This window comes from Patiria miniata, unplaced genomic scaffold (genome assembly GCF_015706575.1).
Source record: "Patiria miniata isolate m_02_andy unplaced genomic scaffold, ASM1570657v1 HiC_scaffold_16, whole genome shotgun sequence".
In the NCBI taxonomy this organism is placed as follows: domain Eukaryota; kingdom Metazoa; phylum Echinodermata; class Asteroidea; order Valvatida; family Asterinidae; genus Patiria; species Patiria miniata.
In genome coordinates, this window is record NW_024037054.1 from 16,809,864 (window position 1) to 16,837,835 (window position 27,972).

Genomic DNA, 27,972 nt, shown 5'->3' on the forward strand with positions numbered 1-27,972 from the left:
GCAGGAAAATTATTTCATCAGTTTGAATAATATCGCCACAAAACAAAAAAAAGTCTGTGCCTTGACCTGCTACACGGTTTCGGCTTCGGATTTTGATTCAAAAGTTCTTCATTACGTGAGAAATTACAAGACATATGTTCTCCTGTGTGCAATTAAAAAAGTAGTTTGCATGAACATTCATGACAGTATTTCGAATCACTTCGGGCCCGTGACCATTCAGCTCCGGTATGAAAAGGGCCCCCAGTAAGCTTGTCCCCTCCCAAGAAGTCCTCTCGTACCGTCCCAGCTACCGGCCCAGGAGCTGGTCCGGTTGCTAATCAGGAACTCCTCTATCCTGGGGTCTATTGTTTGCAAGTATTGACACATGTTATATATCCCAGAAGAAACCCGCTTGTGGTTTTCATCTCTCAGCGCGAAACAATAGAACACTTTCGTCGGCACAGATCAAAACCCCTGCCATGCGGTTTCGCGCACAATGGGACCGTAAATTACCTAGGCGTTATGGAAGGATTTTATCTTTAATCCAGTAAGTCTGCTATTGTTCTGCTCTGGACGTTCTCTGAAGGGCAATAAATTGATGCGCCTGACTGACTTCAAAACTTCTGGTCAGACAGGACCATGTACCGGACGAGACTGGGCTGAAGACCGGACTGGCTTTGGACCGGACGAGGTACCGGGGGGCCCTTTTCATACCAGGGCTGAATGGTCACGGTCCCTTACCTATGGCTAGAAATAACACGCTCATCTATGGATGCTAAAGGCTAGTGGCTGCAACCACTTCCCATAGACTTATGTTTTAATGCCGGCCGTGGCAAAGTGATTCTGACATGGCCCGAGTCATAAAAATTGTGAGGTAAAACATTTTTGCATAGGATAAATAGCGCCCCCTTTCAGTACTTGCACCGGACAACTTTATTATTGTAATACTCACGAGGGATGCAGTCCTGGTATAGATTCTTATCCTGGTTCATCTCGTTCCTTCCGCCGAAGCAGTTATCATCGCCCGGTGCCACCGACATCGTGTCTAAGACCTGGCCAAGAGTTTAGAGTCCATTAACCCATATTAGTCCCTGTACTGCCTCAAACTGCCCTGTCTGCTACTCCTTGTATTGCCCCAAACTGCCCTGCCTGTTACTCCCTGTACTGCCCAAAACTGCCCTGCCTGTTACTCCCTGTACTGCCCCAAACTGCCCTGCCTGTTACTCCCTGTACTACCCCAAACTGCCTTGCCTGTTACTCACTGTACTGCCCCAAACTGCTCTGCCTGTTACTCCCTGTACCGCCACAAACTGCCCTGCCTGTTACTCCCTGTACTGCCCCAAACCACCCCAGCAGACCATGGTTTTATGGATCCATCAAGGAGAAAATTATAACTACACTCACTTCACTGCTCCACTCAAATACTAAAAAATCTATTAATCTTCTTCTCAAAAACATTCAAGTCTCATACATGTATGTGCTTATATTGTGCTGATATTATCTATGCTCGTCAGTTGAACAATTTTTGTTCATGATTTTCCTGTTAAACGATAGAAAACTGCATTCCGCACACACACAAAAACCACTTGCTAAAATCTACACTAAATTTGATATTTCAAAAATTTTGTGTTGGATTTGAATACATAAATAGTGCTAGAAGCTTCTAATTCAAAACTCAAAAATTACACCCAAAACTTACATCTGTTAATTATTGAGGTCTATTTTTTAGGATGTTTTGAAAGCCCACAACTTAGGTAGAGCTCAAATTATCAGTTAGACTCCTCGGGGTTGAATTGGGACACACCATATGTAAGGATAACTCTTTTCCAACAAAATTGGACATTGGCATGTTTCAGCTACTCACTCTGAAGTGTTCCTCCACGTAGGAGCTGCCAGTGAGCGGGTTGCAGTCTCCCAGAGCTGCGTACTGAGCAGGGAACGTGGAGAGATTCATGACGGTGTCGCCACACAGTAATGTCTCCAGTAGCACCTCAAAGATGAACATGTACTGTTCCTGAAGACGGCAAGAATTAAAATACTGATTTTGAGTCTGACTTCGGTTAAAATAGAGGGAACTTCCTCATGAAAAAGGAGGTATTCAAAACTCGGTGCGCCACGAAGAGCTTACCATGGAAAGGTGATTCTTGCAATAAGGGGAGGCCATAATTAAAAGGGATTGATGACTGACTGACTATTGTAAAATTGACTAGATGGCGGGGGGTTGGGGGGGGGGGTTGGAGGAGGGGTGAAGGAGGGAGGGGTGGAGGAGGGGCAGGAGGGGTGGACCCACTGGACGCTAGACATGCAAGAGAGCTAGATCACACCTGAGTCTGAACCATTCTGGGTCTCTTCTTTCTCATCTCGTAGACAAAGTCGATGACGTTGATCTGTTTCTCCTCAGCTACCATATTCAGCATGGCGTCCACTGTGATGAAGGTTCCCGTCCGACCCACACCAGCACTGTGTCAATGACGACCAATAATAAAGATCTCATTATTACACAATAGATTGGTTGTATAAAGAGTAGACGATTCTTCATGGCGACTTTACTGTTTGCGGAACACACCACAGGTGTGAACTGGTTGGCACGGATTTGGTGGTACACACAACTACTTTGTTTCTAATGAAACTAATTTCAGCAGCAATGTCCTTTTAATCCCTCATGAACCCTTTAGTGTCCAATGCTATACGCCCTAAGCATTTAAACGATTCAAATTCTGTGACCTTTTCCAAAGTTGAAATATCTGACAAAACATCAAACATATAGTGGCATCTTTCTGAAAGTTCAGTGCCTAAACTGTTTCGTTCAGATGTTTCAGTTTTCATGTGCTGCAAGAATCAGAAGGTTGAAAATCCTGACCATCTGCAGATGCTATGGGATTTTAGTTCAGTATAGGTCAAAGGAGCATGGAGTGATCGTGTACGACCTGTGTGCAAGCGGTGTGTAATGTCGGTATTATTAAACTAACTCCCTAGGTATTGTGCTAGGATGTAACCTCAATCCTGCAAAATCCTCCGCCTGCCTCAATGTAAAGATAGCATACAGCCTCAATCCTGCAAAAAATCCTCCATTATTTCTTGAATGTGATGCTTGGAGGGGTAACCACTGCCTCAATCCTGCAAAATCCTCCAGCAATCACTGTCAATATGTTAAGGCAGAGCCAGTGACATTCTGGAGCAGTGCGGAGGATTTCAAGTATAATATAGGCCTACATTTATGCACGCCTGAGCATAAACAACACAAGGTCCGGCCCAAGACCTTCACAAGGTGCATCCTCCGAAATCAGCAACACCTTTTTGCCTCAATCCTGCAAAATCCTCCATTTTGCAAAGAGAATTTTGGAGGATTTGGGAAGGTTAGAGTTAAAAGTGTTGAAATTGTGGTTGCAGGATAGGTCTAGAGGAACCAGTGGGGGCGCACTGCTTGAATGCCATGGGGATGAGGTTGGATCGTTTAGAGGATATTACCTGCAGTGGACGACCATCGGTCCCATGCCACTCTCTTCTACCTGCTTGACCTCGTGGATGAAATTCATGAGAGGGGCGGGGGAGTCCGGTAGGCCCATGTCAGGCCAGGACGTGTAGTGGAACTGCTTGACCTCCCGCGGTAAGTCTTCCTCAAACTGAAGAGAACAAAGTTAAGAATTGTTCGTCTTCTTTATACAAACTAATCTTGAACCAAAATTTCATACTTCCGGATAGCCCCACACATAAGAAGGCATGAATAATTTAATATTTAGAATTATAAATAAAACTGTTTTATTTCTGCATTGTATTTTTATTTTTTTATTTTTGATATTGTTAGTTGTTCTGTTGCCCTGACCCCTTTTGCATCAATGAACTTCAGGCATGCAACTGGGAATTAAGAAAAAACGACTTTGTACAGTGTTTTTCAATTTGTAATGGCATTCATGAGAAGTAAAAAACGAGGAAATCAGGGGATCCGAGGAAAAGTTGCATGCCTGGAACTTTTGTATCAATTTCCAAAAATGGTTGACCGACCATCGTTGGAAAAAAACTGGCTTTTTTTCAATCATGTCCCCAATTTACCAATTTGTTTTCGTCCACATTTTGTATGCAATCTGTTAAGCCCGGTTCATACTTCATGCAAATGCGAATGCGAAGCGAATTTGGCGTCATGAAACATTAACTGTGAAATTCGCCCGAGTTAAAATATGTTCAACTTTTACGAATTCGCAGCGCGAATACTTGCCAAATTCGCGTTCATTCTCGCTTTCGGGCCGAGTATGAACCGGGCTTAACACATCCGTGAGTGGGTGCAGGGCAGCTAGTCTGGTTGCCTGACATGAAAATTCCCAGACGTCTATATATTGCTCTGAAGTAGGGTTAGGGAAACAGACTACAAGAAAAGCATTTATTTTTCTTGGTTTTTCCAGCATCTCTGAACACAAAACTTTTAACAGGTCAGTGAAACAATATTTGCTGTAAGATGCTAATCCCCAAATCCATCAATTTCTGAATATCACAGCAAAATCAAATCTTATATATGACCTTTAAACGGAATCTCTAAATTCAAACTGCTTGATATGCCATTTTAACAAAAGCAATTAGGGTGATTTTTTCCAGATATTTCAGTCTTGTTTCAAAAAGAGCTGATCACAAATTCGGTAAAAACAAGACTCACGTTCATGTTTGCGATGACAAAGACTCTCTCGGTAAAATCTTGCTCTACTCTCTCGGAGACTTTCTTGACGACGATGCTCTTGTAATCCAACTGGTCATCTGGCCAGTACTGTATACATTTTTTCTTTAAACAAAAATTTCAAAAAAAAGAAAAAAAATCAAAAACCTCTCAACACAAAATGTGACATTTTCTGTCAACTGAAAACAAGGCACTTCCAGGCAAAGTTATAACATAGAGTTACAACAACAAAAAATAAGAACTTTTTAATTTTTTCATATTGTTTTGATAAATTTGTGATCCTAAATGTCTTAATATATTTTTTAAAAAACGCACTGTTGTTTGAAAAGGTGGTATTTGGGGTGCTGGGGGGGGGGCATATCAGTCATGTCAGTTCAAGAATCGTAAAACCAAAATCTTTTAACTGGCAGCTTCTCCATGTTTCCTTAGTGACTTCATGAACTTCAAATTTGCATAATTTTGTCAAAAAGTCTGTGGTTAAAAATTAAATAAACAATCTAAAGGGAAAAATCATTCACTTAACTTGGTGCTCAAAAGAGTCTATTTAAGATAGAGTACCGTGGTCCAATGGTTGCAGCGTCCTACCCATGTACGATGGTAGATGCAGGGTTCAAACTCTGACTGTGAACATGGTGCTTGTGTTTTTGGGCAAGACACTTTACTATAATTGGGTCCCTATCCAGGAGTATAAATTAGTACCAGTGTCCTACCCATGCACAATGGTAGGTGGGTGCAAACCCTGACTGGGAACATGATGTTTGTGTTCTCGGGCAAGACACTTTACTACAATTGCCTCTCTCCAACCAGGAGTATAATGGGTACATGTAAAGGTAGAAATCAGATTGTGCTGATCTCGAGCTGCCGCAGAAAAATAAGAGTAATAATTAAAGCGCATTGAGAGTTTGTTATAAAGCACTAAATAACACACTATTCTTATTCTTGTTTTTGACAGAACTCATGTCAAATGGTCAACGCAGGAACAACCTTGACAGTTACAAAGGATTATATCCAAAATGTTAGGTTAAAAAAAAAGGTAAGCCCACCTTTGCATTCTCAACTGTGTTGGTCAACATGACGATAATGGCAACCTCCTGTTGCCAGACCATTCGCCAGAAGTCTGGAGTCGAGGATTTATTGGGACCTGAAGAAAAATGATGAAAAAAAAGAAGAGAAGTAAAGAATTTTAGTGATGATAAGCATTTTTTTTGGGACTTTTAACAATCTTATTCAGCATATTGCTTTTCTCGGTCTGTGGGCGGGCCGTCACCGCATTATGGGGAAGTTTTTTGTTAGGCAAATTAGGACCGAGTTATGAGGACTTTCTGCTGTCCCCACAGCGTCTTCGGTCCCCATAGTACAATAGGACAACTCGTGTGTGTCCCCGCAAGTATGCGTGCATTTGTTTATGGTGTAAATCAAGGACACACATGTGAAACATCATCGATGAATCGAGGATAGAAACCAAATCGAGGACTCCTTGGTTGGAAAACGTGTACAAAACCAATGAGAGCTATTGCAAAAAGTACAAACAAAAGAAAAAGAGAAGAGGAACAAAGAAAATCCTTGATTTACACCATAAATAAACGTGTGTGAACTAGTATGGGTATTTTTTTTTTGGCAAACTTGGTCCCCATGGTGGAATGGACTGTTCCAGATTTTGGCAATAAGCTCCGCCCACCTTTGGTTGGTGACCAATCTTGGCTGAGCTACCATAGTAACCTAACAAAATTCTGGTCTAATTGGCCAGTGCACTTATAATGATTGACAGGCTGGAAGGTTCCATTATATGTGGGTACTATCAATGTGGTTGGCAATGACTGTCACCCAAATTACCCCCCAAAAATTCAACGAACGACAAAAAATGATTATGCACAGTACAGAAAGCAAAAAGTTACTGCATTTATTGAATGCCGCATTCTTTTGTCCACTGAAGATTTGAAAATAATTTTATTACGATGATCTGGAACTTACCTTGAGTTGCAATGTAGGCATACTTCTGTTTGTAGCCCTGCAATAAAAGACACAATTACTGATTAAAAATCACCAAAATATCCAGTATGTGTGTACAAGAAGGGATAAGAAAGCTGGTAAGACAAATTTCATGTTTATCTAAAAGTGCCTCAACGAGATTTAAAAATATTTGTATATTTACATCGATGTAGGAAGCGTTGATATAGTCTGTCTCTGGATCGTCATTTATCGGGTCGAGGACAACACGGGAATGGTCATCTGAAAATAGCGGAAAGAAAAAAAAAATGTGAGAAATGAATGCCTTGAACAGGAAAACAAAGATTGGCTCAAGTCCGATTGTTTAGTTTACATATGTACAGCATCACAATACAGTAAAATCCATCAAACCTAAGGGGAATGGTGAAAAAATTTAGGTATCCGGAGTTCCAGTTAAGCAAGGTTCCCGATGTTTCTACTATCAAGTCCGATTTACATTTACACATACATGAAACCAAGATCGCCCGATTCGGTCCAATTGGTTTTTGTTCTAGAACCTATTTTGTGAAGTGAGGTGGATGTCATTTTTGTCTCGATGAATTACTAAACCGTGCCCAGGAATTTGACTTTAGAGGGATTGTTATCTAATAATACCCACATGAAAGAAGTGTGCTTCACCAAAAAGGCTCTGCAGCAAAAAGTACTGGACGGAATCGGGATATTTTGGGATCATAATTCTTTTAAAAAGATTCTCCATCATGAGTCTCAAGGTAGTGGAAGTATGCCCTTCCGATTTTTGTGTGCGTGGACCACCCTGTACAATGGAATACATTCAATGTTATACGGTTTGATGCAAATGCTAATGGGTCAAAGCATATTTTATACATAACAAGAATTTCACTACCAACAATGAAACACAATGCCCACTCACATGGAATGATGTTGGCGTATCTGTTCTTGTTCTTATTGATGTCTTTCTGGGCAACATTGCTGGAGTACAGCTGATTGTCAGGAAAACTCTGCAATTGGATGAACAGTTTTAAAAAACATAACAATAACAACGGAAATTACCTTGGCCATCACTGGGGCCCTCCATGATCGTACAATAATTTGGTGCTAATATTGATCAAGGGTTTAAACTTATGATGCTTACGGTTAAGCAGGAATGTTCTGCTTACCACAGAATTGTGTGCTTAACCGCCCATTGTGTGTTAATAAAACTAGGACAGAAATAATATGCTATTCCAGTATGCACAAAATCTGTAGTGGTAACACAAAATGTGCAAACCACAATTCCTTGGTAACTAATAAAATAAGTTAACCGTAAGCGCAGAGAAACCACTAAAATTATTAAATGTCAGGTTTTTAATTATATTTCCGTTTTTTTCCCCCCTAAAATCCTGACCTACATAAGGTTACTATCAAAATACACATTTACAATTTCAGTTAGGAGCGATTATTTTGTTTACACAAGGAATTGTCCCTAGGGGGCTAGACAATAGATCATCTCCCACCCCACCCCCCAAAAAAACCCAGAGTGTACTTAATTCTAAATTTATTCAGAATGGCTAATCACTAGAAGTCTAGAAGTGCCAACGTACGTCGACAACCTTCTAGGTGTTTCTATGTTTATGGAACAGAAACAGAAGCCTTTTCATGTAACAGTCCACACAATTGTACGGGTTAAGCCCATTCATTGGTGCTACGGGTTAATCACATTTTTTGGTATTTTTTATTGAAAAGTTCTAGGGTAACTACCTTTTTATATTTCTATACTAGGGTTAATACCTTTTTATATTCCTATGCTATTTATAGTAAGTAAACGTTTAGTTTTGTTTTTATTTTTACGTATCTTGTTTTTAATTCCCTCCCCTATGGCCATTCAAATCAGACCTCCCCAATGCTAATAGTATGGTTACACTTAAATATATTTGGTCTTTATATTTGGTCTTTATATATATATTTTATAACTTTTTTCCCCTCAATCTTCATATTCGTATTCACACGCCATTCACTGTAATTTCAATTATTTTTCTTGTTTCGATTAACTTTATACATTTGTATTTTTTAAAGCTATTTTTAACTGTAAGAATGTCTCAATTCGGCCTTTGGCCGCAATGACGTTTTATTTTAATAAACCATTTCAAATCAAATCAAATCAAATCAAATTAAATCCAATAAGAGGGCACATGTGGTCCAGCGGTAGAGCATATAGGATTCATGATCGTGAGGTTGTGGGTTCGAGCCCCGCCGTGGCCATGCATGTTGTGCCCTTGAGTAGGGCGCTTTACCTCAATAACACCCGTCAACCCAGGTGTCTGGGTCCTGGCATTATTCAATGCTGGGAAGGTCACAGACTCGCTGTGGAGGTGTGGCGATCCCCCCACAGCAGCATGACAGTCTGGCCCAATTGCTAATTAAAGGGAGATGGGCACTCTGTTCCTGTGAACACAGGTTCGTCCCCTGTAAGATAGCAATTACTGCCTTACAAGTGTCTGTCAGTCAGTCGGTGAGTCCGTCAGTGAGACTTGGTACCAAAACCAAATAAACCGAGAGAAAAAAACAGCAAGTTTTTTTACCGCGTAGTCCCTGATGAAACCCTTGTTGCCGTTTGCCTTCTTCCTCTTGACGTACTGCGGCAGGTCCTGCAAGCTGACGGCCTTGTGGAGCTTCCACGCCTTCTTGGGCGGGGTTGCCTCTTTCTGCGGGTGTGGCACAGGCGTGGTCGATTCACCCTTCACCCCGCCCGAGCGCCTGAGCTGAGAGCGGACCATTTCCTCCACCATGGCTTGGTTCTGGAGCCCGTTGGCGCGGGCCTCTGCCTTTTCTGAAACACGGACAGTATCATTCTGGGTACTAAAATTCAAACTCCAAGAACAAACTCGAAATGATCTCGGAAGCTGCGGCTCAACTGTAGACCTGCCGTAGCCTATAAGTCATGTACATAATGTAACAGTCTGTTCGTATAATGCGCAACTACTCACGTGGTCGTGACTGTCAATTGAAAAGGATTCCCATTATTTTGTTGAACATCAGTTGGTGCATGGAGCATTTTAAAGCATGTACAGTGCTAGTACCAAGTGAAATGAGCGACTTCGTGACCAAATTTTCCATGACTGCAATTAATTGGGTGCTGGTACTGGTCAGTGGAGACCTACAGCACAAGTTGATGCGAGGGTCTGTAGGTCAAAGTGACTGATGGCCAAAAAAGGCACATGCTGACGTTTGCCACTAAAAAAACAACAAACGGAGAGACATGATGAATTGTTGAGCTGCTTTACCCGGCTAAAAAGTTGATCATTACGGACTTTAACATGTAGTTTAAGCTTCCACCAACCTGAAAATTAGTGGGCAAGCTTTCATCCACTCCTGTGGACTTCCTCAAGCCAAGTGATTGTGTACTCAGTTTCTTGCTGTCTGTTGTCCCGAGATCACGGACAACAGACAGCATTACGGACTTTGTTTAACAGTACCTCCTCAACGGTGCATATAGTCTTTGGTAAATGGATTCAGAAACTTTCTGAAAACGCTTGTGGCTAAATCTTTTGTGGAATATAAGACGAACAGGATTGTTTCGTGCAAGAACCTTACCCATGTCTGCCAGCACCATTCCATTGGTTCCCTGGGTTGACTTTGTCGACTGCCGCCTTAAAGACAGAAAAATGGAGTTGATTATCAATTCAATAAAACCCTAACTCCCTAGGCCTTTTTGCTAGGATGTAGCCTCAATCCTGCAAAATCCTCCATTATTTCTTGAATATGGCCCATGGAGGGGTGACCATTTCAAGCACAATCCAGGCCTATTTTTATGCATGGCTGAGCAAAAACAACACAAGGTCTGGCCCAAGACCTTGACAAAGTGCATACTACAAAATCAGTAACGCACTTTTGCCATGTAACCTGAATCATCCAAATTCCTCCACTTTGGCAAAGAGGATTTTGAAGGATTCAGGGCAGTTAGGGTTAAACAACATTATCAAGTGTGTATGCCTTGAATTGAAAACAGAGTTTTCAATAGATAAACTTACTTTCTTGATTTTGTCTAAAAGACCCTCCCCCAACAAAAAAGAATCTGTTTTCTTCACGTACTTTTACAATAACAATAAGCCATTTGCAAGTTAAATTTGAATAAAATCTGGAACGCTGACTTAATCCAATGCTTTGCACATTTTAACTTTGCATTCTCCCAACCAAAGAGACTGTTACTACATCACGTGATTCAGGGCAAGCCTTATGCTAGCAACACCCAGCTCTGGCATGGTCTGGTGTCTTTGTGCCATTCTCACCCATTGTGAGCGATGTATTGATGCCGAGCGTCTCTTACATAACTATGCAAGAGCTTGCCCCAAATCATGTGATTAGCAACAGTGTCTTTGGTCTGGAGAATTCAAAGTTAAAATGTGCCAAGCATTCTGAGCAAGTCAGTGTACCAGATGTTATTGAAATGTAAATCCCAAAGGGTATAGGTTACTCGCAAATGGCTTATTGCACAACAAAAAGTGACATTTTTGTCCAGGATGTGAAAAAAAAAGACAAGCCAAAAATGTTTGAAGAAATCTGCAAATCTGATGAGTGTTCTATATCATATTGGTGGCACAGTCTCGTGGTCAAGTCCTTTTCTGCGTCCGAGAAAAGTGTTTGATCTGAGTGTTTGGACAAAATGGAATGGCAAAAAGTCCAAGAAATTGAAGAAGTCTATTCAGAAATTGTGGTGGTACCTTTTACGAATGACCACCATGACGACCAAGACTACGGCAACCAATACCAGGACGGCTATGACCGCAGCAAGGATCACTTCTATTCCTGGACCAGTGTTTATAGGATTAGCTGTTGGATTGAACAAAAAAATACAATTAGCATGATGTTGTCTGTGAATCTTTTGAAAACATCATTTCAATACCTAGGCCCAATGTCATGGTGCTTAGGCCCGCTTCAAACGTCAAACTTCTGCCGTGTCTAATTTTCATTGCAGTGGACAAAAAAGCAGCAGAAGTTCAGCAGCGGCTTCAAACCTGTTGAACGTAATTCAGTCGTTCAAGATGGCGGAAATCAAAAAGCTTTCAAATCCAATTATATTTTAGATTATTTTATAGGACAAAATGAAACACTACTCACTAGTGACACTGCTTTCCTCACTGCAACTGGACTGAGTATCCTGACAAATAAAAAATTGCAAGAAAAAAGACATGGTTACCTCAATAATCAGTATTTCTGACAGTCAGTGTTCATTTTGTTTTAAACGCTTGATTTTCATTTATTCACATTCAATATATAATTTGTTTTAATATCAGCAAGACAGTCCCATAGCCAGTGAAATTTAATCGTTTTTCAAAAGTGTTTTCACGTTTTTGTGTGCGCCTTACATTTTTTCTCAGACAACTTGTTTTATACACTTGATTTTCTTTTTATATTCAACTTCAATTTTTGAAAATTTATTTTTACTTGCAAAACGTTCCCCGTAATTCGTGAAATTATCCTTTTCAACATGTAGTGTTTTCTCGTTTTGTTTATACCTTGTTCGAGTGTATACTGTGACAATAACAGGCATGCTGTAAATATTAAATTATTATTATTACATAAACCAAATCCCGCAAAATCTGCCAAAAGGTTTCGTCGGACTGTAAGGATTGAGGAAAGTACAGCTAAGGATTTGAAAATATTCAAAACCAACAAAATTGTGGGAATTTTGAGTTAAAATCTGTTACCTGTTGCGTTTTGCCGACCCCACAGAACTGGATAGCGTACGTTGTGCCCGGTTGCAGCGCCGCGTTGTGGTATCCGCCGTATGTTTTGTTGTCGCCCACTTTGAACGTCGAAGGAAGGTCGGTCTTGTTGAATTCCCCCGCGATGTAGTTGTTGGGGGACTGCTTGTAACTGCCGGGACGTTTGGCGTCACGTTTACCGACGGCGGTGCTTTTGGCAACCGTGACTTGATACACGCTGCGTGAGAAATGAGTGGGTTTTATCTCTGTTGCTATAGCAATGCGCTACTTTTAAATAGACAGTGAATTGAGCATATGGTCGTGTCCAAAACGAGCAAGAGCTACAGCTGTCTATTGGCTTGGTCCCACGTAGTTGTAATTAATGAAGATCTAGACAATAGCTCCAGTAGACAGGATATTAAGATAGTGTTGAAACTGATCATCCAGGTTCGGTTCGGTTGCGGTTCGGATTTTTGAATTTTTTTCGATGTTTATTTCTCAACGCCATCATCTACAGCAATGCTACATTGTACAGATTATGCGCACCGAAGACGGACAATCATGGAGATTAGCCCCCCAAACAATGAAGATGAATGAAGTGACTTGTTAACACGGTAAAATTCAATCATCCATGCACTTTCATTGCAAGCATGCCCTTGTCCTTTCATTGCAAGCATTAGCATTATTTCTATCGCTACAAAAAAAAAAAGTCGAACTTCCAAACTGACCAGTTTGGTTCGGTTCGGTTCGGTAGGCAATGTTCGGCTATTTTTAGTTCGATTCGGCGGTTCGGCTGCAGCACTACATTAAGACATAGCCTAAGACCTTTGTTGCTGATGTTAAAAAATTCGGCTCAAGCTTAAGTCACAAAACATTTGAAAGCTAATATCCCAAATTCCCAAGATTTCTTCGTATCAGAAAATTCTAGGGGATACTTAAAACAACTTCTATGCACTTTACAGAACTGAGCAACTTTTCTTGGTAAAATCTATGTGATATTTACTTTATGGTATTAACTCCGTGCACAAGTACCCCCTCAATGGGCCTTATTCACGAGTCGGCCAAATTGAATAGAAAGTTAGGTTAAATCTTAATTTTTGGAACTTGAGAAGAGAAATGAAAGCAAGTTAATTCCTAAGTAATTCCAGTCGGCTTCAATGAAAATTTTTTAATTTGTAATTAAAAAATCCCTAATGTTTAAAGCCTGACTAAGAAAAAAGACATCATATTGAACAGTTAAGACTTAATGACATACGTTCAGGGAACTCGACAAAAATGGCCAACTCATGAATAAAGCCCATGGTTACAAAGGGGAGAGTTGGGGAGGCTACTGAGAGGGATATTTGAAGGCTTTGCTGACGTCACCCGACATTCTTGCAAAAAACAGCGCTTCAGATTCGGCACATTCAGAAACGAATTATTCCTGCGTACATCGCGCCATATTCAGCAAACCAATGAACACATGCCTCCCATCTCCCCCCACTGGAGCCCTCATATTGGTCATAAAAACAAATCTACTGTTCTTTCCCCCGCCCATGTATCACCCCTCCCCCAAGAAGTTTTGCTTAATTGCATGTACACTGCGCAGAAAGTATGCATACTTACCTGATGTATGGAGAAGATACGGGCTTCAGTTGTAATGTGACTGTGTTGTCCTCGCCGAGGGACGGGGGATCTGTCATCGTTGGCTTGTTAATAGCTGAAATGAAACAAACAAAACAACATCGTTTTTTTTTCACAGAAAAATATTCCATAAAGGAAGAAGTGATGATTTCCACCAAAAGGATGTAAAACACTTTTCAACAATTTTAACTAAATTTTCTTAGTATAGAAATCTAATAATAATAATAATAATAATCGGCATTTAAGAACGCTCTTATTAGTAAACTAAATCACAGCGCTTACGGTATTATTATTACCCCTGATCGTTGGGCCAATTAAACATTCCAAATACCATCTCAGCTCTCTGGGGAGTATACAGCTCGATGCTGCCTGTTAGGCGCAAGGAAGCTAATTCAATCACAATAACTATCTCTGCCCTCACAGGTACCCATTTAGTCCTTGGTGGTGAGAAGCAATGAGTGATGAAGTGCCTTGCCCAAGGGCACACGCACCATAACCCCAGGCTGGACTCGAACCCACAACCCGCAGATTTACTTGCAGATTTACCCGCAGACCATGGATTCAATGCCCTTAACCACAAGGCCATGGCACTCCCCAATCAAGAACTTTCGTCACACTCATGGTTAAAGTCCAAGTCTGTACTATATTTGGTTGTTTTTTGGTGGTCTGTGACAGCCAGTCTAGTCTTTCTACCAAATCACTGACTGACAGACTTTGTACCAAATCGCTGACTGACTCACCGACTGACTGTCACTTGTGAGCTGGGCAGTGCTATTGTATAGGATTATTTGTAACGCCAATGAATGGGCTAAATCTGGCCCACTGTGTAGACCAGATGCACGAAAAAAAACCTCCAGTGGATAGCCATTTTGAATAAATTGAGCAGAATTTTATGTGCTCTGGAACAAGCCTTACTAGCCTGGAGTAGTCTTGTTCTCCTAGAGTCTAGCGACAATCTCTTACCTGGAATCATAGTATAAACACGCCGTAGGGTAACATAGTCTCCGAATTCCACCGTCTTGGCTGCCAGTCGTACTTCGTATCCTGTAGCGGCTTCCAGGTTTCCTATCTGGTGTTCTGTAACATCTCGGCTGATTGTGATCACTCTGTAGGATTCAGACACTGGGGTGTCACTGGACGAGGACCCAAACGGACGGTCCACAATTCTGTGTTCGATCTGTTAGGACAGAAAAAATGGCGTCAGTCAGATGTGTGCTTATTGTCATCAGCCACACGTCAAGTCGCAAGTAACAGCGAATGAAAAATAGCAAAGGACTGCCTTTTGTCACAGCATATTTCATTAGCTCGTGACATGATATCAGACTGCGGGATGAGTTTTGACTGACTTGTTTGATGACTTTTGTGACTGACGTTGATTTCAACGATTTTATAATTTTGAAACTGGCTCAACCCTAACCCTCCAGGGTATTTTGGCTAGAAACCCTGCCAAGCGCAGCAACATGTAACATTTGTCTTAGTGACAAGTCTGCCCAGTGAAGCAAGATCCATCAGGCAAGAAGTCTCAAGGCAAAACTGCCTCAGAGTCTGTGGTCACTGAATGCAGCAGGATACAACTGTGGCATTGTTCAATGGGACTAGCTCTCGTAATGTCTCAGAAGCGGCCGTTGATGCACTGGTGTTGGTAGTGCACTGGACTTTCCCACCTGATGGACTGTGTTGCGTCTGGCAGGGTTAGGGTTAAGCAAAATACATTTTTTTTTGCAATAGGGATCAGGATACCGGAGGCAACAGTCTGCACCAGCACATTAAAACACGCATACTGAAATTTGTATCCTTGTGGAGACATTTCTTTGTTCTCGTGTACTAAAGTTTTGGAGTTTGAAAGTACAGTTTCAAAATGCTCTTATTTTAACCAGAATTAATTTCCTTGGCTGAAATTTGGACTTCATCCCTTTTCTAAAACTCTACCATTTGTGACGGATCAACACACCTTGGACATTCCTATTGAGTAAAATCCATATATCTATTTCGTGAAAACCTTGTGGAGACGTATTCATCTGTAGAAATTGCCCTGTGGAGACGTATACAATCATTTGTTCCCTATTGTGTGCATGTCTCCAGAGGGAACGATGTATCAGATCATGCCTGCAGTTCAGCATTCAACCTTTTCTGTTTACGTATGGTACCAAGAAATACATGTACGTACAATTAGAAAACTTTGTGAATAAAGCCATGGTTGAAATAAGATATCTTAACTTTCCCCGCCCCCCTAAAAAGGGAATTAATCTGAATCTTTGTGCAAAAATAATGTGTTTGTCAACATCTACTTTTTAATCACTTCGGTCAAGCAAGACTTTCAGCTTTGAATCGCTCGCACAGAAAATGTCTCTCCTTGACCAAGAAAGGGAGCATATTTCCAACAAACCAAACATTGAACTAATTACTTTGTATCCTGTCAAGACGCCATTGGGATTTTGGGGTTCATTCCAATCGATGGTGATAGTAGTTTCAGTCCGTTCTCTCACATTCACATTGGCGGGCATCTCTGGTGCTGAAAAAAATTGAACCACAAATTTGGTTAAAAAAAAAAGAACTTTGTATCCACTTTCTCAAGAAAAATTTAAAATTTAAATGTTTTTCTTTATGTTTGAAGCCATGATTGTATAAGCTCACAGAGGATTAAATCCCCTTAACCCTTGGAAAATTATAAAACTCAAAGCCATCAATTTAAACTTGTAAAATTTTAAGAACTGATTGCCACGTCTTCAGTATCTCTATTGGGTTTTTGAGGTAAATGTACGTACTCCCTTTTGCTGTTGGGACAAATGTACCTACCCCCTTGGTCTGTTTAGGTAAATCTACTTACTTCTTTTTGCTGTTGGGACAAATGTACCTACCCCCTTGGGCTGTTCAGGTAAATCTACTTACTCCTTTTTGCTATTGGGACAAATGTACCTGCCCCCTTGGGCTGTATAGGTAAACATACTCCCTTTTGCTGATGGGATAAAAATGTACCAACGCCCTAGGGCTGTATATGTAAATCTACTAACTCGCTTTTGCTGTTGGGACAAATGTACCTGCCCCCTTGGGCTTTTTCGGTAAGTCTACTTACTCCCTTTTGCTGTTGGGCCAAAAATGTACCTGCCCCCTTGGGCTATATATGTAAATCTACTAAGTCCCTTTTGCTGTTGGGACAAATGTACCTACATACCCCCTTGGGCTGTTTAGGTAAGTCTACTTACTCCCTTTTGCTGTTGGGACAAATGTACCTACCCTCTTGGGCTGTTAAGGTAAATCTACTTACCCCCTTGCGCCGTTCTGCTAGTGATAATTTCAGTCCATTCTCCATATCCCGCACCGTTTTTTGCCCGTATCTGGAATGGTGTAAAAGACCGAATGCGGTTCAGATTGATATTTGTTTGTAGTTCTACCATGTAATTATCTGTTAAGAAGTGCAGATAGGGTCCAATAAAAGGAGGTCATCTTAATATTTACACTGTGTATATTTTAGTCATCATTTAGCAACTGCAGCATTGTAAAACACTTCTGAAGGTAGGGCGACACTGCAGTTCTTTATGTGAACACAGTCACTTCAGGGTTTAAAAACCCTGAAGTGACCAGCCATATGGATGCGAAGGGCAATTTCTAAAGGTTATGTAACCCTTTATTTTGAATGAAACTACAAGTACACAGACATGTTCGCGTTGGCGGGTGAAATCTTTGAAAATTAATTTCTCCCGTTTGGGAGACCATTTGTGATATGTTCATTACTTTCCGTTGAAATTGGAAAAATAGGCCTCGCTACGTGCAATTTTGAAAATTGTAACACTGGCTTGCGCAATATCTCTCAATCTTTTCAAGCCTAACGAATATTAATGAGGTTCCTATCCATTACGGTGTGCAGTAAACAATTGCATAAAAGCCTCCTTCACGAGTTGTTAATTAACAAATATCACCCTTTTTGCCGGCTTCCATAGGTCGACACCGAGACCCACGCCATGTCAGGCTGAGTGATGCTAATGAATATGATAATCTACCATACGTATTGTGTTGCTTGACAATGACTGACGCTTTGCCTTTGCAACCATATGGCTGTGACTATGTTCACATAAAGTGGCAGTTGTGCTGGAGATAACAGCTCAACAAAATAAGTGTGTGACCTTTTGAACAGTCGTACACTACCAGGGTCACCAGTCACAATTGCAGGGAGGGGGAAGGCTCTTGGGAGGAGGCGCCCTCATTTTTGGGGAGGGGGCCCCCTCATTTTTGGAAGGGGGGCCCCCTCATTTTTGGGATGGGTTCGGTGGGTTTTGATCATAATTTCAACCACTGCAATTAGCCTTAGATTGCTTCTCCAAATTCTAAGAGGACGAACGAGGCTAGGGGGAAGTGCACACCACCCCCAACACACGTGAGACACAAGAAATATGAGAAAATTACAACTAACACTAACATGTTTGAGCATTTAAACTAATGAAGTACATATGTACATGTTAACACACCTGGATATTGTAATCTGTGTATGGCCTCAGCTCTGTGATGGTGTAACGATGGACTTGACTGGTCATATCAAACAAGGGTTCTATGGTATCAGCAGAACTCTCATCCAATGAGCTGGCCCAATACTTGATCTGGTACGCCGATAAAACTCCAGAGGGGGGCTCTGGGGGGTTCCATTGTAGCTGTAGCGTGAACCTCGAGACAGTTACAACTACGAAGATTCTTGGAGGGGGTGGCGCTGAGAAGATGAACAAAGTAACAAAAAAGTTTCACATTCAACAAAATCAAAAGATGGTGAAAGATAGTTTCATGATAAAAGTATGATTCGTTTTATAACAAGTCTATTACAGGCCAAAGAGCTTCAGAAAAAAAATCTTGATCTTCTAAAAAAAAACAACTCTGCATTATTCCTCCACAAACACACCTTTTCCTCTCCCTAAATTAAACCATAAAATGAACATTTTCGAATGGTTTTAAAATCATACAAAAATGCCATAATGTGAAGAAAAAAATTAAAAATTAAAATTAGGTCCTTTTCCTATTTGTTTGTGCCTTAGAATTGTCCATACCTTCAATATGTACACTAATGAGGTAACCAGGTTAGTTTTTTTCACAACCATATTTAAAGTTTGGTCTCAAAATTTAAACATTGATTCTCCGATAAGTATTTAAACAGAGAAGCATGGAGTATTGTTAAGATCTACTGTTAACGTACCTCCTTCTTCAGTTCTGACGACAAGATGGCTGACTGGCCCCGGGCCAATTGCGGTGTTAGCCTGCACGGAAAACTGGTACAGCACATAGGGTACCAGACCTCCGATCAGTACATCCATTGTCAATACACTGCCACTTTTCTGGGTCACATTGGTGCTTGGGTCAGTTAGAGTGTAGTTATAGCTGGTGATGATGCCATTTTGTAGTCCGCACATCGGCGGTTTCCAAGTGAAGTGAAGCTCCTTTGGTCCAATCAAACTTGTTGTGATGTTTTCAGGGGGACCCATTGGAACTATTTGGGAGCAAAAAATTGATTTTTATCACTTAAATCAATGATTCAATAATTGCACAGGGAAACTGAATTTAACTATACCAAATAGTGGCAGTATTACTGTAGATTAGATGGAATTTTGCGTCAGGGTGATGTAAAATCCAATTAGGTTTTGCCCTTCACCGACGTATGAACACTGTATACTCAGTGTGTTACCTCCCGAGTGAAAGTTGGAAAAAATCACTCTGGTGGGACTCGAACCCACGACCTCCTGCTTTCTAGTGCAGATGTCTTACCACTCGACCACCGAGCTAACGGGATCGGTTGGCTGGTTCGAATCTTTTTTCCAACTTTCACTTGGGAGGTAACACACCGAGTATACAGTGTTTAAACGTCGGTGAAGGGCAAAACCTAATTTGATTTATATCACCCCGACGCAAAATTCCATCTTATAATACATTATTTTGCGGGGTAAAAGTGTCAAATAAGCACGAAATGCTCAGTTTTTCAATATCAATGATGAATATTCTGGGGAAAATCATGAAGTTATTTCTTTCCTTCTCTTTATGCTAAAATTACTTCAAAAAGGTTTGCATCTTAAACAAATGAAGACATTAACAGCGCTTTACTCCAACATCACCTCAATATCTTACACACACATACAGTGTCAGAGAACAACCACCATACGATCATCCTAATGACCTCTGACACTGGGTCAACTTAATTTGCATATTTACCATCTTCAGCAGTCTGCAGCACAGCAGATGCTTGTTGTCCGAGTCCAGCAGCCGTTTCTCCCCTCACAGTGACAGTGTAAAGCGAGTAGGCCTGCAGGCTGCTCAACACAGCACTCATTCTGTCAACGTTGATGTACGTCCAATTGTAGCGGCTGGAATTCAGGCTACACTCCTCCAGGGACTGAGCCTTGTATCCAACCTGGTAGTTGCTGACGAAGCAGTCGTCAAGTGGGGACGGTTGCCATGACACTTGGATCTCGGTCGCCGGGACATCGCCTCGGCGCAAGGTCAGATTCTGCACCGGCTCTGGCACTGAAGGCGGCAAGATTGAGGTTTTAAAAGAGAAAAGTATTTAATAAACAGACATGCAACCTGGGAAGTCACAAAAAAAGAGGAAATTCAGATCTTTCCAAGATTCTGTACAGTGTTTTTCGATTTTCAATGGCACGCATGGGAAGTAAAAAAAAGAGGAAATCAGCTGATCCGAGGAAAAGTTGCATGCCTGAATAAACATGAACCAAAATGTTAATCAAATATGTATATCTCACCAAGAAACTATCATGGCAACATTTTATTACGGGAAAAGAATTTTTCAAACTGGCACAAATTTATGTTGATATTGCCATTTGCACAAATTATCAATCACACCTTATTCCCTGACGAATCCATAAAAGGGACACTACGTCCTTGAATCCGCCCAATAGCACTCCGCACTAATGACGTCAATTTTGCTCCGCGCCGTACGCACGCATACTCGGACAATCACGCGCGCAAATGCATGCCATCTGGCCGCATACATTTGCATAGAAACGGTGCTGCAAGCGTGTGCATAATCTAGTTCATACAGCATGCTTATCTGAGATCCGGGAACTTGCTTCTATTTTTAACATTAGTGCGGAGTGCTATTGAGCTACAAAATTCATTTTAAACGAAATGATGTTAATCGGAAAGAGCATTTAAAAGTAGGATATAAACATCCACACAACCATAGAATCTGGTCATTTTTGCGTTATTCTTGCGAGAACAAATTTTGAGGGTCAAAATTTTGACTCTCAAAAATCGAGCCGTTGGGAGTTAGTCGTGAATCCTGCCGCACATGTTCCACCAGTACATTTGCGGACGTGCAAGAAACAACATTTGTGTATCGGTGCTGTGTGTATAATGCGTGTCACACACACAACAAGTAACCCACATTGAATAGACACAGCTGGAAATACGTATGCCACAAAATGTTCGCTGCTTGAAAAGTAAAACAACTGGATTTATTTTTTCTTTTCTTGGGAACGGTAAGACATTTGGCTAGATTCCTTTCAACCAGACCTTTGAAATAGGATAAGTAAACAATCCAAACCATAAAATGTTTGTGGAATTCAGGCCGTAATTATTTTTAAACCACAGTGCTGGGGTGGTATGAGGTGGTACCGGGATGGGTTATGGACTGAATATTGCACATGCTGCCTGAATACATTGTCAAAGCAACGGTAAAGTCATTGCTCTATAATGGTTACATTACTAATATGTTACAGTGACTACAACGTACTGGATACAAGCTTGAGTACATGCAGTTGACTTCAAAAACATTTAAAATGTGAGGCGTTTTGTACTTACATACTGTGCTGGTGACTGCTTTCACCCAATCTGACCACACGCCGAGCTTTGTTTTTCCAATGGCCCGAACCCGAAACTTGTACTCAGTGCAGGGATGCAAGTCATCAAACGCAGCAAACAATTCACTATCTTCTTCAGAGTCTAAATCATCAGCGTCATCAGAATCCTCAGCATTCCTGAACTCGTATCTGTAGCCAGTGATTTTGTCATGTCGCGCTTCGCATTCTAGTTCATTCCAAGCGAACCGAAGAGAGTCCATGGTTGAGTTGGCAACACGGACGCCTGTGACCTGGGCAGGAACTTTTAGAAAGAAAACAGAGCAAATGTGAATAAACACTAACCAATAGAGTCGATTCTAAATCACTTTTATTTGCCCAAAATGAAAATTACGAATATTTACAAAGAAGCCATGTCAGCTTTACGGTCACGTGTTAGTTATTTTGGCTGACCCAATTTTTTGTGCTTGTCAAATCAACAGGCTCAACTTGTTAACGAAGTGAATCCCAAAAGCAGCTTAGCTGGAAGAATGTCAAATTGTTGCATTGATACTTTCCTCAGCTTCAAACTCTTTGACCCAGGTTTAAAGCCTGCCCCGGCTGATAATCTTGAGGCAGTTTGGCCTTGTGATTTTTGACCTCATGGATCTTTCTACATAGACTTGTCATTTTGACAAGTGTTGCATGTTGATGCGTTCAGCTGGGCTTCTAGCCAAAATAGTCTTGGGGGTTAGGGTTAATTCATGTGTCATCAACATAATTTATCTGGATTTTTCTTCTGACCTTAAAATTGAACATTTCCTCACTTTCAACAGGTTTCTTTAAGCTTTTGAGCAACAGTATCATGATATCACAACCAGCTAGATATGGGAAATTATCACAACTTACCAGCAGGATCTGTTTCAAGTTTATACTCATCAGATGTCTCGCCGTAACCAGCCATGGTGGATGCCGCTACTGAAACCTTATAGACTGAGTACGGCCGGAGATCCATCAGGTTTAGCTGTGTGTCGCTAGTATTCACTGTAAATGTCTCATCCAAGATTTCCAACTGACAGGCTTTCAACTTTTTGAGATAGTATGTCGATGTGTATTGCTGGATCGGACAAGGGTTGTCAGGGGTGACTGGAGACGGCCACGCAATCTGGGCAAAGGTGGAATTCTTGGAAACCAGTCGAGTTTCAACCTTTTCAGGCACTGAAAAACAAAACAAAAGGAAACTCAAACAATGGTTCATAATAAAATCCTACCATTATACATAGCCACCAACTGCAAAGTCTTGGGGCATGTTATAACGCCTCAACCACAGATTTTGTCCCTTGATTGGCCAAGGGCCTGTTGCATGGTATTTTTTTAATCCTTGATATTTTCTTTGACTATTTTACTGCACATGCCAAGAGATTATACTGCAGTGGGCGCATTCAGGACGTATGCATAATAACCAAACCGGCAATCAGACATCTGTCTCTGTATTGTTTAAAGGCGCTGCGGAGTTTTCATCAAGGAATGCACCATTTTCAAATAAATTGAACATAAACTGAAGTACATTTGTATTTCAAAATTGCTTAAAGAACAAGGCATCACTCAAAATAGGCAGTACTCTGGGTGAGGTGTTTCAAGTAAATACCGACTGGTTTTTTTTTTTTACTTGTGATGAAGAGAAACTAGCCCCTTGATGATCCATGGAGTGTTCTATTTTTCCTTGACACTGTTGTGGGAGAAAAAAAAATGCTAAGAGAAATGAACTCTAGCAAAAGACTAAGGGTTTAATTAAAAATACCTGCTGCTAGAGTTGTAAAAGGTGACGATGTGCTTTCCTGGCCAGGACCAGCACTTGTCACCGCATGGACGCTGAAGGTGTACAAGGAACAGGGTTTTAAAGCGGTTACCATGATGGAAGTGTCGGCTGTGCGTTCAGTTAATGGCATGGTCTGGCCACTAGATCCATCGAGATCAATGGTCCACACATATCCAGTAATGTTGCCATGGCTGTCTTCACACGATGGGGGATACCAGCTAAAATTGGCAGAATACCGGCCGACGGAGATGATGGAGACATTTGATACTGGCCCAGGACCTTGAACGATAAAATGGGGAAAAATATACAAGTATTGGTCATGTAGGTTTTTCTTCGTCCTTCCTCTTTTTACAGTTGGCAGACTACCAAGTTGGCTGATTTATAAGGGCATTTTTCTAGAATTTCTTTTCGCTTTGGGCAAAACATATTTCCTTGACTCCTTTGGCATAATTTCCTCATCACTAATTGTCAGAATAGAAGGGACAATTCCTATAGAACTTCCAAGCTCAAATTTCATGCAATGTACTGGTACATGTATACAGCTTGTCACTAATTCTCACTTATTTTACTATTTTATGCATATAATCTGCATGCCAAATAAATTGTGTGGATTAACTCTAACTCCCTACTAAGTTTTACTAAGAACAGTACCAAGTCCGTCAAAATCCATCACTGACCCTGCTTCACATAATGCTTTAGGACCGGCCAAATCCGCTGAAATCCACCACAAGACCCCCACTGCAATAGGTGGATTTTGATGGACATGGTACAGCTAGATGGCTTGTCTGCCAACCCCCCAACTCCCCCCCCCCCCCAAAAAAAAGGGGGGGGAGATTTTGATGGAAGGTTAGAATTAAGAATCTGTTTGAAAGCTAATTTCAACCCCAAAACTTAATATTTCATGCTAAAAGCTTCTCAAAAGGTAAGAATTTTGAGCCCCTCAAATTATCAGTAATATGAGTTTGAATGACCAACCCTAGTGATCACCACATTATGAGAGATTTATTATTTCAATTACCACTTTTGTGGATAAAGTTGATCAATCTGCAGACATTATAATAGCTATTTCTTTTTAAAGTAAACAAGAACAGTTTTCAGTGGTTCAAATGCAGGATGAAGTTTCTTTGAAAATATATTAGTATTGGTTAATGTATAAGTCAATGGAGTAAGTGTTAACTTCTACGTCCAACGATGTTTCCAAACTTATATAGTGGCAAAATTAAGTGCAAATCCACTCACCAGATTCCATGGTTGCTATCTCTCTACCCACTGGTTCCCCGCGTCCATGCTCATTGAGTGCTAAAACAGTTACCGAGTACATAGAAGCTGGCAACAATCCACTGATCACGTGTTCCCTACTTGAGCTACTCAGAGTGTCATTAAACTCAACGCTGTCTACAGTTTCCTCAGCACATTCCAGATGTCTATTGAGCTTGTATGTGATCAGATAGCCAGAGATGACACAATTTCTGGTGGAAGGAGGCGTCCACGTTACTGTAATAGAATGACTGGACGAGATGAGGTTTACATTGGTGACTGCCTTTGGTACTGTGGACAAATGAAAGAAAGATGGGTTCACTCTGAGTGACATATGAAAGAAAGATGGGTTCACTCTGAGTGCAAAATGAAAGAAAGATGGGTTCACTCTGAGTGAAAAATGAAAGAAAGATGGGTTCACTCTCAGTGCAAAATGAAAGAAAGATGGGTTCACTCTCAGTGCAAAATGAAAGAAAGATGGGTTTACTCTCAGTGCAAAATGAAAGAAAGATGGGTTCACTCTCAGTGCAAAATGAAAGAAAGATGGGTTTACTCTCAGTGAAAAATGAAAGAAAGATGGGTTTACTCTCAGTGAAAAATGAAAGAAAGATGGGTTTACTCTCAGTGAAAAATGAAAGAAAGATGGGTTTACTCTCAGTGAAAAATGAAAGAAAGATGGGTTCACTCTCAGTGAAAAATGAAAGAAAGATGGGTTCACTCTCAGTGAAAAATGAAAGAAAGATGGGTTTACTCTCAGTGCAAAATGAAAGAAAGATGGGTTTACTCTCAGTGAAAAATTAAAGAAAGATGGGTTTACTCTCAGTGAAAAATGAAAGAAAGATGGGTTTACTCTCAGTGCAAAATAAAAAAAAAAAGATGGGTTTACTCTCAGTAAAAAATGAAAGAAAGATGGGTTCACTCTCAGTGAAAAATGAAAGAAAGATGGGTTTACTCTCAGTGAAAAATGAAAGAAAGATGGGTTTACTCTCAGTGAAAAATGAAAGAAAGATGGGTTTACTCTCAGTGAAAAATGAAAGAAAGATGGGTTTACTCTCAGTGAAAAATGAAAGAAAGATGGGTTCACTCTCAGTGAAAAATGAAAGAAAGATGGGTTCACTCTCAGTGAAAAATGAAAGAAAGATGGGTTTACTCTCAGTGCAAAATGAAAGAAAGATGGGTTTACTCTCAGTGAAAAATGAAAGAAAGATGGGTTTACTCTCAGTGAAAAATGAAAGAAAGATGGGTTTACTCTCAGTGCAAAATAAAAAAAAAAAAGATGGGTTTACTCTCAGTAAAAAATGAAAGAAAGATGGGTTCACTCTCAGTGAAAAATGAAAGAAAGATGGGTTTACTCTCAGTGAAAAATGAAAGAAAGATGGGTTCACTCTCAGTGCAAAAGGACAGCCAGGGGTGAGATTTTGGGGAAATGAATAATCCACAAAATCAGCGGCAGAGGGTTTGAGGGTCACCAAGGGTCTTGGAGCAACGTAGGGTCTATGGTATATGTTTGTATGTGCCTAAAGGCACACCTTACAATACCCATGTCTTTTGTTCTATATAATTATTACGGTAAAGAGACCATTACAGTAAAATCTCATAAATTCCACATTTAAACAAGGTCGTTTTCAAAATCCTGAGAAATCTCACACTGGACAGTATCTTCAATAAAAATGTGCAAAAAAACCCCACATTATCACATCTTGTAAACATTACATTGAAGCCTGTCTCCGTTAAATTTTTTTTTTCTAATTTCAAATTGGATACTAAATACACATTAATCTTGTTCACATAATACATGTGTAATAACCAATTCCAATAAAGACAATGCCTTCGATATTTATCACATATGGTACTCTCCAGCAGCAGGAAATGTTATTTTCCACTAAAACTTTAGAGTCAAGACTGATTCATACTTCATGTGCATTTTTAAACGGAGCAAATTTTTAAGGGTATCAGCAAAGATCAATGAAACACTATTGTTGCCATCATAAAGCTTGCTACCTTTGGTATCCCAATGGATCATAAACAAAACCCTTATCCAAAACACAACTTGAATACCTTCTCCCTCTGTGAAGACATGAATTGCTCCACTGAAGGCACCTAAATCCGCAGATGTCTTGGCCCTAACTTTGAAGTGGTACTCCGTGCACGGACTCAGTTCATCCACGGTCAGTGAAGTGATGTTGGGCGGTACATCGTTCTCGTCAATTCTACTCCTTTCCTCCGTCTCCACAAATTTGTACACATAATTCAAAATGACACCGTTCATCTCACTGCAAAGTGGGTGTTCCCAAGTGAAGGTGAGGGATCTGGATGTTGCCTCATACAGGGTGACGTTTGTTGGTTTTGCTGGAGCTGTAAAACAAAGAAGAAATTGAAGAATTCAAAGGTAAACTTGCAATTTCTTATTTCACAAACATCCAGAGGAATTCTTCATTGCCTAAAATAGAGAGAAGATAAGTCAGAAAATAGGAGCCTCGGGACACAGGACCTCTTATACATGTAGTCCGCACAGTCCCCCCCCCCCCAGGTACACAGACATGCACTAGTGACCTCATTACCAGTCAGTATTATGTATAATATTACCTGCTTCCAAAGTGTCCACTTCCAGACTTTTTTCTTCACCGACTCCACCAATAGTTTCTGCTCTCACAGACACAAAATACCTTGACGCTGGTGACAGCCCAGATATTGCATATCCAGTGCGCAAACCATTTGTTGTTTCAATGACCACGGGAGCATCGATTTCGTTTTCTGGGCACTGGAGATGTCTTATCAGCTTGTAGGAGATCAGATAACTTGAGATGTAACAGGTGGTGTTGACTGGTTTTGTCCATGTCAGTGCAAGAGATCTTGCTGACGGATCTGCTCCAAAATTTGTCACGGCATTTGGAGCTGTTGAATTTCAAAGCAAATATGCCAGCATTAGTGCGTGTTACAAAAAGGAAGCCAAGAATAAGATTAATTAAAGATGATATGAACTCCCTGTTATTTTCACAATCTGCGGGCTGCTCACATCACAATATGGGTGCTGTGCCTTCGTGGTCCGGTACCTTGGACCCTTCTATCTTGCCTGTCAGGCAAACAGTTCACATTGACCAATTTCGTCACGACCTTTGGTCAGGTAACCATGGGTAGCTCAGTCTAAACCTGGTCACAAATACCTTGAGAAATGTACTCAAATCCAAGCTGGGTGGGGCTCATGGCCAAATCTGG

General features: G+C 40.8%; 1 protein-coding gene across 1 annotated transcript in view; it reads right to left on the reverse strand.

Annotated features, from left to right (window-relative positions):
- LOC119723142 (receptor-type tyrosine-protein phosphatase delta-like) overlaps positions 1 to 27,972 on the reverse strand; it is a 62,335-nt gene that overhangs the window by 7,193 nt on the left and 27,170 nt on the right. The window contains exons 15-41 of the mRNA XM_038193691.1: positions 27,343 to 27,651; positions 26,815 to 27,111; positions 24,739 to 25,047; positions 23,482 to 23,778; positions 22,590 to 22,898; positions 21,706 to 22,005; positions 20,098 to 20,409; positions 19,091 to 19,381; positions 18,378 to 18,613; positions 17,180 to 17,249; positions 16,320 to 16,426; positions 14,878 to 15,091; positions 13,897 to 13,990; positions 12,295 to 12,529; positions 11,705 to 11,744; positions 11,308 to 11,416; positions 10,181 to 10,236; positions 9,169 to 9,416; positions 7,521 to 7,608; positions 6,795 to 6,871; positions 6,614 to 6,650; positions 5,686 to 5,783; positions 4,625 to 4,747; positions 3,448 to 3,602; positions 2,304 to 2,439; positions 1,844 to 1,993; positions 932 to 1,031 (exon numbers count right to left, since the gene is read on the reverse strand). Of these exons, the coding sequence (XP_038049619.1) occupies positions 932 to 1,031; positions 1,844 to 1,993; positions 2,304 to 2,439; positions 3,448 to 3,602; positions 4,625 to 4,747; positions 5,686 to 5,783; positions 6,614 to 6,650; positions 6,795 to 6,871; positions 7,521 to 7,608; positions 9,169 to 9,416; positions 10,181 to 10,236; positions 11,308 to 11,416; positions 11,705 to 11,744; positions 12,295 to 12,529; positions 13,897 to 13,990; positions 14,878 to 15,091; positions 16,320 to 16,426; positions 17,180 to 17,249; positions 18,378 to 18,613; positions 19,091 to 19,381; positions 20,098 to 20,409; positions 21,706 to 22,005; positions 22,590 to 22,898; positions 23,482 to 23,778; positions 24,739 to 25,047; positions 26,815 to 27,111; positions 27,343 to 27,651 (4,797 nt within the window). The remainder of the gene's footprint in view (positions 1 to 931; positions 1,032 to 1,843; positions 1,994 to 2,303; positions 2,440 to 3,447; positions 3,603 to 4,624; positions 4,748 to 5,685; positions 5,784 to 6,613; positions 6,651 to 6,794; positions 6,872 to 7,520; positions 7,609 to 9,168; positions 9,417 to 10,180; positions 10,237 to 11,307; positions 11,417 to 11,704; positions 11,745 to 12,294; positions 12,530 to 13,896; positions 13,991 to 14,877; positions 15,092 to 16,319; positions 16,427 to 17,179; positions 17,250 to 18,377; positions 18,614 to 19,090; positions 19,382 to 20,097; positions 20,410 to 21,705; positions 22,006 to 22,589; positions 22,899 to 23,481; positions 23,779 to 24,738; positions 25,048 to 26,814; positions 27,112 to 27,342; positions 27,652 to 27,972) is intronic.